At 46.0% G+C, this 12,406-nt stretch overlaps 1 protein-coding gene across 4 annotated transcripts in view; it reads right to left on the reverse strand.

Moving 5' to 3' along the window:
• Positions 1-6,780, reverse strand: part of PDPR (pyruvate dehydrogenase phosphatase regulatory subunit) — a 50,357-nt gene extending 43,577 nt beyond the window's left edge. The window contains exons 1-3 of one of the 4 annotated variants that reach the window (XM_075940674.2): positions 6,684-6,780; positions 4,657-4,952; positions 1,362-1,495 (exon numbers count right to left, since the gene is read on the reverse strand). In XM_075940674.2, coding sequence (XP_075796789.2) covers positions 1,362-1,495; positions 4,657-4,883 — 361 coding nt within the window. In that variant the 5' untranslated portion in view covers positions 4,884-4,952; positions 6,684-6,780. The other 3 variants (XM_075940675.2, XM_075940673.2, XM_075940672.2) reach the window with 3 other exon arrangements.
• Between the last annotated feature and the right edge of the window lie 5,626 nt (positions 6,781-12,406).

The raw sequence follows: 12,406 nt of genomic DNA on the forward strand, positions 1-12,406 counted from the left end.
ATCAAAAAAAGCTATGAAGTTGGTTTGACGTGATTTGCTCTTTACAAATCCATGCCAACTGTCACCTATTACCTTATTTTCTAGACAGATTCTTAATTATCTGCTCCACTAACTTCCCTAGCATGGAAGTCAAGCTGACTGGTCCATAATTTCCTGGGTTGTCCTTATTTCCCTTTTTATAAATGGGCACTAGAATGGCCCTTTTCCAGTCTTCTGGAATCTCTTGCATCTTCTGGAATGTGCGCCAACTTCCATGACTTATCCAAGTTAAGGAAATAATTGAGAAGATCTCTGAGCCACTGAGTATTCTAGGATGTATTTCATTGGGCCCTGGTGGCATGAAGACATCTAACTTTCCCAAGTAATTTTTTATTTGTTCTTTTTCTATTTTAACGTCTTCCGAGGAGATACAATAGAAGACCATGGACTGGGCATTAACTTTTAATGTCTGGGAGCCAAGGGAGGCAGATCATATTCAGAGTGACTAGGGCTGGAAACAAAGACCCGAGGTGTCAGAAAATTGTTACAATGCCATTGCTGCTCCATGTGGTGAGAGACTGAATCTTGGAAGTTCTGGATGAAAAGGGCATGTTGTCTGGCCAGCACAGATGTGCATGTAAGTTTTGCTCATCCGTTGTAATTTAAGGACTCTAAAATATTGGACTCTAGTTGACCAATAAAAGCTGTCGTGTGCTGAGAAGGCTGCCCTATGTTGCTGCAAACATCTGCTGGCTGCATAGCTCCCAAAGGGGGAAGTCTCCCTCCAACAGGACTTCAGGTTCTTTTGACATGGAATCCCTGGCAAAAAGCGGAGGCCAAGGGACCAGCACTGAGAGCTCTAGCTCCTTGACAGTCTGTGTAAAGGCTGGAGGTAAGCTTACCCCGTTGATCTGTGACAGTATGTTTTGCACGTGTGCCATTAAGCAAGCTAGCTGGAAACAGGTGTAGAGTTGCTGCTACTGTGCTCTCATCTGCTGCTGCTTCTTTAATACGCAGGTGTGTGAGAGAAATATAAACAAGTACTTCAAGGTAAGATTGTTGCCCTCACTGGAGATACAAAAATGAATGCATCTGCAGAAGCTTCATGATTAACTAATTAAATCTAAGTCAATTAACTTCTATGCTGCATCATGGGGGCTATTGTCTTTCAACAATTCTGTCCTGATCTAGTGTGTTCTAAATGACTCCAGCGGGCAATTCAAATGTGAGGATGCCATGGGAGTGTTTCCAAGCTGAAAGGAACTGGAGAGCGCTAAAGCCCCAATTATAGATGCTAGCGTTACTCTCATTCCAAGCCCCAGAAAGCAGTGTTCACATAAATCCACTTTGCAGGGAACTGAGACAGAGGATCATTTTCTTACCTGTTTTGATTCCTGTCTCTTGTTCTAATTGCTGATACAGCTTGTTTGAATAGTCAGCCATCTTCAGCTCTATGGACAAGTGCCTGACTGTGCTCACGATGCCAGCACAGAATCGAGTGGAGCCGGCAGCCAGCCTGCGGGAGAAAACACAGTGAGGGCTTCATACAAAACGCTAACATACCGAAGCCTCTGGTTCAGATGCAGCCTATGACAAGAACCTCTCAGATGTATAAGGAACTGCCACCCCTCTTATTGGTCACCAAAGTTTGCTGCTTATGTGTATAACTACATGAAGATGAAAGTACTGTAAGATATTGTCGGGGGAGAGGGCAGAGAACAGCTCAGAACTGAGGTGGGCACAAATTCCTGATTATTTCTCTGACATCAGCTCAGGTTAAGCCTGTTAGTTAAGAGCCTTCTCTGTTTGGAGTACCATACTGACTGGGCAGACCCCATGTCCAGACACCTGTAACTCTTGCTACAAAGATTCCCTGGGCACTCCAGCCCCAGATGTGTTTTTAGCTGCCTGTTGATAAGATGCATCCCATACTTACATCCCAGCAAGAAACACAGATTGCAGGAAAATTGCTCTTGCCAGGGAGGCATATTATGGTGAGACTGAATTCAAAGCTGAACACCAAAGGATGCTTTTTACATGACCAATGTGTGCACAGAACAGAATTGATACCACTCCCTAAGGCATCAGCACAGTCCCTAATCAGTGAAAGCACATTCCCAAGACAAAGATGCAAAAGGAAACCACCACAGAGCAGACTGAATTTGAGGGGCACACTTACAAAGGCAGACCAGCCCACAGTAAGGATGTTAAATATCAGTTAATTTACTAGTCAAGTAGTCGATGGAATTTCCATCAACTACTCGACTAGTCAATAGGCACTTGTACAATTTGAAGGAGGAATGTAGAACTCCGTATGCAGCCCGGGGCCAGCGGGAAGCTCTGCCACTGGCTTATTGTCCTACCCAGGGAAAGTCACTTAGACCTTGTCTAGGTGGGGATTTAAGGTGTATTGTTAGTAAATCTGTGAAAAAGTCCAGTATAGCCAGCCAATACACACTGCCAGGACTATGTTATACTTTTAAAACACATTAGCATGTCAGCTTAATTCCATACTAAGGATCTTCAAATATTAGCTTACACAAGGCCATGGCCTAGATCTGCCTGCTTCCTAGATACATGTAAAATTGGAGTAAATGATGCTGAACATAAATGCAACGAACAAAATAAAGTAAAAGTATTTCTGTTTCCTATTTGTTTACAATGCATATCTGTGTTGTGTCAGTTTCTCTGTTTCCCTTCTATAATTTATTCTGCCTTGATAGGAAAATATGGCTATAAAACCATAAACATCAGCAGGATGACTCAGGATGATGTGAGCCCTAGAAAGACTTTTCATTATGACATTTTGTGACAACATCCTCTCAGACGTTTTGACAACATGGAAAATATTTCGCTGAGGCACTTTTAAAAGCCTCTCAATGCTCGCTTAGCCCCTTTTACGGATGTATTTGTTCTCCAAAAGTGCCACTTCCTTGATCTCTTTCTGGGCTGAAAGTAGCCCTTTCCTCCCTTCATCTTTGCAAACTTTCTGCTGCAATTACAATACACAAACAACTGTGCATTTAAATTACTGGGCAAGAGATTGCTCTGGTGACCCAAGTCTCTGGATTGCAGACATGTAAAGAAATGACAATTTGATCCAAGCACACTGCTCTTACTTTGTCAGACTTGCCAGGGCCATTAACTCATTTCTCCTGCCATTACATGATTTGCACTTTACCACACAGGCCTTCATAGAGCTCACTGTTGTTCTACTATATCTCCCATAAGAAAACAATACCGCAGTAACCTGATTTAGACCTATCTATGCTATAACCTTCATAAACAAGATCTAGCTGACATTTTTAAAACATGACTATTTCTGTGCTCACTAATAGGGCGAACATATAACCAGGGTGAAAAGTTGGGACTTATTTGTGGGAGAGGGGAGTGTTGCATATACAAGAAAGAGCCCCTAATCTCGGAAATTCTGGTCACCCTAGCACTAAAACCAGAACAATGTTTAATGTCATGCTAATTAAAATATCTCAGTTAACTGATTTTTCTAACACAGTGTTTTTTCTCAACTGCTATACAAGCCTGTCCATGTGTATACTTGCTCAGCAAGTACTTGTGATGGAGTGTACATGCCCCACTGAAAAAGTAGCAGGAAGGAGGTTATTAATTCCCTGCAAAGGAAGACGGGCAAAGGGCCTACACCTCTTCAGAGTGCATGCTGAGCCAGCCAATGAGGAAGTTTTCTTTTTGATTCCATAGGGCACTCAGCTTAACAAGGTTTTCAGATAAGATTACTTGATTTGCTCTGTGTTTTATGGCTCAAAGGAGTCCAGCAGTAACTTCTTATCAAAGCTGAAGGAAGTTACTAATTTTTCTGGAAAGCAGCTGTCTGCGGGGTTTAAGTTTGGAAGTTTTAAAGGGATTCTGCGCTGAGGCCCCTAGACTTTGCTGTAACACATAACAATGGTGCCTCTCTCATAATTCCAAGCGGCAGTCTTGACTGTCTATTGCCAGCAGCCCCTAATCAGGCCACGTCTTCACTTAACAGAAGTATTCTCTTCCGCAGCAGCGTCGATCTTAAGTATAGTTCAAAAACTAAAGTTGTTACTTTTCTTGTCCTGAATGAGGCATTTAAGGTTTTAAGAATGGCTATAAAGGCTCACTGGGTAGAGTAGACTTCTCAATGTGCAACTCCCCTGGAGCCTGTGAAGAAAGGGCAAAACCAACGGTTTGATTTTGGGTACGTCTACACTGCAACACTATTTTGAAATAACTAGTGCTATTCCGAAATAACTTATTTTGCATCTACACAGCAGGCAGTTATTTCGAAATGGTGTCAAAATACTATCAAGGTGGAGGACTGTTGCCTTATTCCGACTCCTGTAACCCTCATTGTATGAGGAATAAGGGAAGTCAGAAGAAGAGTGCTCAATTTCAAAATAAGTGCTGTGTAGACGCTCCTTATTTCGTAATAAGCTATTTCAACATAAGATACGCAATTAACATAGCTTGATTTGCACAGCTTATTTCAAGTTAAGCCCTGCAGTGTAGACGCACCCTTAGATCTCATCACTGAAGTCTAGTGTTAACAGTGTGCCTCTGGTGCTGGAGAAAGTAAGATGATGGAAAGATAACATAAAGAAAGCTATTGTGTCCCTTATATAGTTCTGAGGTTCTGCTTTCAGTATGGTTTAATAAGGAGAAAAATTAGCCTCTTACCTGCCCTGCTCCAGTAAGATTATATCCTTCCATCCTAGCTTGGAGAGGTGGTATGCAACAGATGTACCCATGATTCCACCACCACAGATTACCACCTGTGCCTGAGCTGGCAGGGAAATGGTGGAAGACTCTGCAGATGATGTAGTGGTGTGCCGGAAGCTGGATGTGCTTTTCCACCTGGGCCTGACTGTCCACCACCGGACATCTGACAGTAACCGAAGAAACATCCTGCCGGGTGTCAGTTTTCTTGAGGTACCATCTACACACGGTAAGATGCTAGCTTACAGCCACTTCTTCTAGGCAAGGAAAAAAAGCAACAGAGATTACCACCACCACTTATCGTACATGTGGGCAAAGCTGTTCCTGGAAACTCAATGGTAGCAAGGAGGTGGTGGTGACTAGGACAATGATGTGTAATAAGGTATCTGAAAACTCCTTCATGGACAACCTGGAATCTTTAATGCTGACAGATGTATAAGCAGGAAAACAGCCTGTGCAAAATATGAGAGTTCTCAAAGAACAACCTTACTACTGAGAGGAACTAGGTGGATCAGGAAACTGATAACAAGACCCAGAGTTACTAGGAAGAGTTACTAGGAAGAAAACAAGATAAAGTTTTGACATATACACAGGGCATCTTGCACCAACATGGGATATGACAGAGAAAATGTGAACTGAGTTGAGTGTGAAGGGAAGGAAACAGAGAAAAAGCCCATGGAAGGGCTGCAGAGAAATTTTTGAACTGGCTTCTGAAATTAACAAGGAATCTGTGAGTCTGAGAATGAAGTGACTGGATTGTCCTTGATTTGAGTGGAGAGGACATCCTGCATGTACTAGAATCCGGAGAACCAGGACTCTGTAACATCAGAGTAAGGATATTAAATATTGATTAATTTGCTAGTTGAGACCGGGGGGGGGAGGGGGAGGGGGCTCTTGTGCATTTCAAAGTGGAAGCACCCACATGTAGCTGCATGGAGTGCTGCTGCTTTGAAATGCTGCAGAGCTGGGGTCAGCTTGGGACTCCTCAGCTGATCCTGGACTCCCTGCAGCATTTCCGTGGAACCCAGGGTCAGCTGGGGACTCCCCAGCTGACCCCAGGCTCTGCAGGCTTTGAAATGCCATGTGGAGCCTGGGATCAGCTGGGGACTCACCAGCTGACTTCGGGTTCCCCGGAAATGCTGCACCCGAGTCAGCTAGGGAGTCCCCAGCTGACCCCAGGCTCTGTGCGGCGCTGCCCCTTTGTCAGCTCCATGCGGTGTTGCCATTTTGAAATGCCGTGGTGGCCCCGCCGGGCCCCCCAAAGCCCCAAACCGCCCCAGTGCCCCTGCCGGGCCCCCCAAAGCCCCAAACCGCCCCAGTGCCCCCCCACCGAGCCCCCCAAAGCCCCAAACCGCCCCAGTGCCCCTGCCGGGCCCCCCAAAGCCCCAAACCGCCCCAGTGCCCCTGCCGGGCCCCCCAAAGCCCCCAAACTGCCCCGGTGCCCCCCCCCCCCCCCAAAGCCCCCAGCCCCCCCCCCAAGCCCCAAACCGCCCCAGTGCCCCCGCCGGGCCCCCCAAAGCCCCAAACCGCCCCAGTGCCCCCGCCGGGCCCCCCAAAGCCCCAAACCGCCCCGGTGCCCCCCCCCCCACCGAGCCCCCCAAAGCCCCAAACCGCCCCAGTGCCCCCCCACCGAGCCCCCCAAAGCCCCAAACCGCCCCAGTGCCCCCGCCGGGCCCCCCAAAGCCCCAAACCGCCCCGGTGCCCCCGCCGGGCCCCCCAAAGCCCCAAACCGCCCCAGTGCCCCTGCCGGGCCCCCCAAAGCCCCAAACCGCCCCGGTGCCCCCGCCGGGCCCCCCATCCCGAGGACAGGGTCTTACCGCTGCCGCCACGACGTAGCCCCGCCCCGCCGGCCAGGGCCGCTTAAGCCCGGTCACCGCCGCGCGCCGCGTCCCCTCAGCGGCCCGGGCGCACCTCCGAGTGGGGGCGGGGCCGGCGGCGGCAGGGCGCTACGGCCAGCGCGCGAGGGCGGGGGAGGGGCGTTGCCTCACCTGCCCCGGCCGCGACCCGCCTCCCGCGCTTTACGGCTCCCTCGCCCGCAGTACGACAGCCAGTCCACCCGAAGCCGTACGTCACCGCACGCGGGCCAATCAGCAGCCAGCCCCGACTCCACCCCCTCTCCCGCTCGCCTCACGCGCCTGTGTTGCTGTTCGGGGCCGTCCAGTGGCGGGAAAGGCGCCCGGGCTGCTTCGCCAATACGTGAGGGGACGCAGCGGGCCAGACAGAGCCCGGCCCAGGGACACCGCCGCGCCCCGTTCCAGTCTCCGCCACGTTTCCGGCGAGGAGTTCCACAGGTGACTGTGCGCCGAGCGCGGGGAAGCCGCCTCTCGCTGCCCCGGCGCCTTTCGGTTGCTCACTTTCCCCTCGTCAGGCCGGGGTGTGCAGACCGCTGTCGGCTCCCCCCGCCGCCTCCTCTCGAGCATGAACCCCCCCCCCCCCCGCTTTAATCTCTCCTCCCGCGGGACCCTTCCCAGCTCCTCCCTTTTCTGAACCCTTCCCAGCTTCTGTGAGATGGACTCGCTAGTCAGTGTGGGCGCCCCGTGGTTTTACACAGGCAAGAAGAGTCTCCTATTCGCTATCCCTTTTTAATGGTTCCTGATAGAGATGCAGCCGTGTTCGTCTGGTGCAGCCGAAACAAAATGCAGGACCATGGAGCACTTTACAGACTAACAAGATGGTTTATTAGGTGATGAGCTTTCGTGGGCCAGACCCACTTCCTCAGATCAAATAGTGGAAGAAAATAGTCACAACCATATATACCATATATACCAAAGGATACAATTAAAAAAAATGAACACATGATATGTGATTTGTCCTTTTCATATATGTTCATTTTTTTTAATGGTATCCTTTGGTATATATGGTTGTGACTATTTTCTTCCACTGTTTGATCTGAGGAAGTGGGTCTGGCCCACGAAAGCTCATCACCTAATAAACCATCTTGTTAGTCTTTAAAGTGCTACATAGTCCTGTATTTTGTTAATGATTCCTAACATTCTGTTTGCTTTCTTGACTGCCGCTGCACGCTGAGTGGATGTTTTCCGAGAACTATCCACAATGATGCCAAGATCTCTCTTGGGTAGTTGTAGCTAAATTAGTCACCATCATATTGTATATGTACTTGGGATTATTTTTCAAATGTGCATTACTTTACATTAATCAACATTAAATTTTATTTGTCATTTTGCTGCCTAATCATTTAGTTTGCTGAGATCTTTTTGAAGCTCTTCACAGTCTGCTTTGGTCTTTTTTAGCTTATTGGCTGCATCTAGATTGGCATGATTTTCCGGAAATGCTTTTAACAGAAAAGTTTTCCATTAAAAGCATTTGCGGAACAAAGCGTCTAGATTGGCACGGACGCTTTTCCACAAAAGCACTTTTTGCAGAAAAGCATCTGTGCCAATCTAGACGCGGTTTTGCGCAAGAAAGCCCCGATCGCCATTTTCGCCATCAGGGCTTTTTTTGCACAAAACAAATCTAGGCTGTCTACACTGGCCCTTTTGCGCAAAAGCTTTGTGCAAAAGGGACTTTTGCCTGAACGGGAGCAGAATAGTATTTCCGCAAGAAGCTCTGATTTCTTACAGTAGGAAGTCAGTGCTTTTGCAGAAATTCAAGTGGCCAGTGTAGACAGCTGGCAAGTTTTTCCGGAAAAGCGGCTGATTTTCCAGAAAAACTGGCCAGTCTAGACACAGCCTATTAAGTATAACAAGTAGGATTTATTATCCATAAATATTATTTATCATTGTAAATAATAATCATCAGGGAGAGGACAACAGCAGTGCTTCTCTCCCTTTTCATTGATAGAGAGAGCAAATCTTATGAGCTTGTACCCTTGTAAAACTTTTATACAGAGTAAGAACATATTTATTCAGAGTTTTGGTCTCATTAGAGTTGTGCTCCTGGTTGCTGTCCAGTCCCTTTATATGAGCCCTCCCAGAGCTAACTATAATCAGTGGCTGTGTTACTGTTGAGGGCTTTTACCCCAAGTCTGTCTCTTTCCTACAGAAGACCAAAACTTCTGGGCCAGCAGGACAGGCTGCTGGGGTGACCCAAAGGGCAGGTAGATAGGCTCAGTAGCATGATCAGCCTATCAAATGATCATCTCAAGGTATCACAGCTATCTTTAGAAATTGCACATTAGTACCTTTTTGTGTTTTGTCAAATGTGTAGTGAAAGTGGCTTCTTAAAAAGAACATATAACTGGTTCATCATCTGAGACTGCTATAATATGAAATATATGGCTGAATGCAGATGAAATGGAGTAGGAGATGTACAATTCTCCCTCCCACCAAGGAAGTAAATTTGTGACTCGCTTTTTAAAATGAGCTTCATCATTATGGGAGCATTCTTTGGAATGCTGCCTGAAGCATGAAGGGACATACAAATGGTTAGCATAACTGGCATGTGAATACTTTGCAATACCAACTACAATTGTGCCATGCAAACACCTGTTCTGTTGCAAGTGACACTAACTAAAGAAATGTGCAGCATTATCCCCTGTAAATGTAAACAGTCTGAGCTGTTGGCTGAACAAGAAATAGTTCTAAGTAAACTGGTAGCTCTAAAGTTGTACCTTTTTGTTGCATAAGGAACAAAACAATCTACATTTGTAAGTTGCAGTTTCACAATCAAAAGATGGCACTAGAGTGCTTGTATTTGGTGAACTGAAAAATACTATCTTGTCTATCATTTTCATAGTGCAAATATTTATTACAATAAAGTGAGCACTATGCATTTTGTGTTGTGCTATAATTGACAAATGTTAAAAGGGCATCTACAAACATGTAATAAATGCCATTGGTATTTGGTGCAACAGTGCAATTAAAACAGCAATAAATCATGATCAACTGAATTAATATGGGAGTTGACTGATTAATTGACAGGCTGAGATATTGTTAAACTTGGTTCTTCTGGTGAAGTCTCTCCATCCCATGCTGATCTCGACAACCTTTCTCTCCTTGCTTGTGCTAGTGCTGATCTTTTGTTCTCCCCTGTCTGCCTGGAGAGTCAGGACCTTTCCCCAGTCCCAGCTGCACTGATGCATTCAGGCTGGATGGAATGTGGCTGCGGCATGTCAGCCTGTTTCTTTCTAGGGCGTGGGGTTGCAAGATTTTCCTCACATGCTGGACTTTCAGTTGGCTAGAATTTCTCTGCAAAATTGGACCATTATTCCTCTTCTAGTCATTAGAATACAGCAATCTACTGGCTGTCTTCGTCCAGCCCTCAGTGTTCCGCTGTCTTTCTTAGCATAGTTCTACCAGCCATTTATTGAGGTCTGCAGAATAACAGCTTACAGATCTTAGTGTCTTGGACATTACTGATAAGAAAGCTGTGAGATGTCAAATAATAACTAGTCACTTTTTCTTCAGTTCATAATTTCCTGTCTCTTCTTCATTCCTTTCCCAAAAAGGCTATTAAGGCTTTTCTGTGCTTTTCCCTTCTGCAATGCTTGTTTTCATTGTTGGTGGCACTTATGCAATTAACACTTTTAGATCCCGCTGCTGGCACTGTATGTCATAGCTTAGGGTAATTGCACCTGTATCCATCCTCACCCCTATGGTTTGGGGGGTGGGAACCCACTCTGACTTCCAGCTCCCCAGCCATCATCTGTCTTAGGCAGATACCCTAGTCAGGAGAAGGAGAGATGTATTTCCAGGCTGCACTGTTCCCTCCTGACATTGTACATTCTCTGGCAAGTCTGACTGCTTAAGCAGGTCTGCTTTGCCTGCTCAGAGGCACACTGTTAAGCTACCACATGGCTCTTTCTAATCAAACATTTACTTTTAATGTAAAAACAGTAGAGAAAACATTAAAAGAGGAAAGAGAACCAACTCACCAGAAACCTTCCCCCCCCCCCCCCCCACTCCAATAAAAGCTCCTGAGGTGAACAATCCTTCAGCAACCCATCCAGAGTTCTTCTGTAGTCATAGATTCATAGCACCTTCTCCTCAGATCAAGCATCCACAGAAATCTTGAGTTATTGCTTTATATAGTTTTTGGACTTTGATCTTTTTCTACATCTGTTTGCATCTAATAAACAGCACACACATTTAAACTCCACCCCTTTCTTTATGCATCTTAGCACCTCATTAATTCTGATGGTCTCATCCATTTTTGATGAACCTGGTTAAAGTCACCTACCACGTGTGGCCTTTTCTTCCAAAGCTTTAAACCAAACCCATTCCTTATTTCCTTTCCCAAGCAGGTGTTTGTACTATTGTGGTTGAATCTGAGGTTTGGCTAAGTGGTTAGAGCTGCTGAATCTCTAGGCTAGCCTAAGGCCAGGTCTGCACTACACCTATGCAACTCCAGGTCTGTAAATAATGTAGCTGAAGTCAATGTACGTTAAGCTGATTTTGGCACCATCTCCACAGTGGGAGGTCAATGGGTACACATGCTCCTACTGGCTTCCCTTAGTCCTTATGAGCACTGGTATTGAGCAGAGGCACCCCCAGCATTCAATTTAGTGGATCTTTAGTAGAACCGCTAATTTGAATGCCAGAAGATAGATCTGACACAATAAGCGTTGACCCTGGCCTATTGGAATGCCCGTCTCCTGGAACATTAACAGAGGAACTCTGCACTGTGCTCCAGTGAAGGTTTATTGCTTACAAACCATAAGAATGGAACATGAGTCCAGGTTATAATACAAGGGACCCTTTACAGCGAACTCACATACGTACCTGCTACTTTTAGTGAGAAGTTGTTCTGAGGAAATATAGCGAAACCAGAGATTGCCATTGTGTAGTATTCCAAGTCTGGCTCCTAAGCAGCCCTAACAGACACTAGTGCTGTCCTACAGTGTAACGGAGATGGCTGGAAAGTGCTGTTTCACGAGCAGCCAATGGGTGTGGTGCTGATGTGTTGGAAAACCAAGAAAGCTCTAGATTCCAAAGTAGTTTACTTTTCTCTTTGGAGCCATGTGAAGGATTTTACTGGGAATCAAGCTCCTACTTTCCAGGGCTGCTCTCATCCTATTCTTCTGCCAGTGCCCAAAAGTCCTTGCTGTCTGGGTAAAGTCAAATGCAGTCAAGAATCAGTCAGGCTGAAGAGATTTTTGTATTATATTGACTGCCCTTTGAGGCTTACTTCCTGTATGTGGCTTCTAAGGAGCTATTTAGGGCAGAGGGGTGGCAGGTTAAAAGGAATTGATTTTAAATGATTCTCTAAGGTCGCAGTACTGGAGTAGGCATTTGATTCATCTCATCCTTACGTCTGCAGATAATCCCATTAATTTCAATGAGGATGCAGGCTCAGTCCCTAGTAATTCAATACACACTACTTATCTCTAATAGTGCACATTGTTTTAGTAAATTACATTGGGGTTTGGGATTTCAGATTTGATGGTCAGAATTGTGCTTTTGGATAGCATCTGCACAGGTGCAGAATTTGACCTTTGGGGAACAGACTTCAGTTTCAGAAGAACTAACTTGCCTGGCTTGTACCTCTGGTTAGATGAGTTTGGGTTCCAAGGCTGCCCATCCCATTCCTATCCAACACTTCGTTTGAATGCTTCAAGGAAATCAGAACAGCACAGAATTAGGTAGGAGACTCTTGGGTTTGAAAAATGTTTTACAATGCCTATGTAAAAAATGCCAAAAGTTACCATGACTCAAGTTAAGTGACTCAAGAACGTAGACAGGATCCTCATGGATGTTTTTGCAGCATGAAGAGAAAAGAAATGGGATTAACAGACATTCCCAAAAATACTGCT

Source organism: Pelodiscus sinensis, chromosome 12, assembly GCF_052426305.1.
Source record: "Pelodiscus sinensis isolate ZL-2025 chromosome 12, ASM5242630v1, whole genome shotgun sequence".
Classification (NCBI taxonomy): Eukaryota; Metazoa; Chordata; order Testudines; family Trionychidae; genus Pelodiscus; species Pelodiscus sinensis.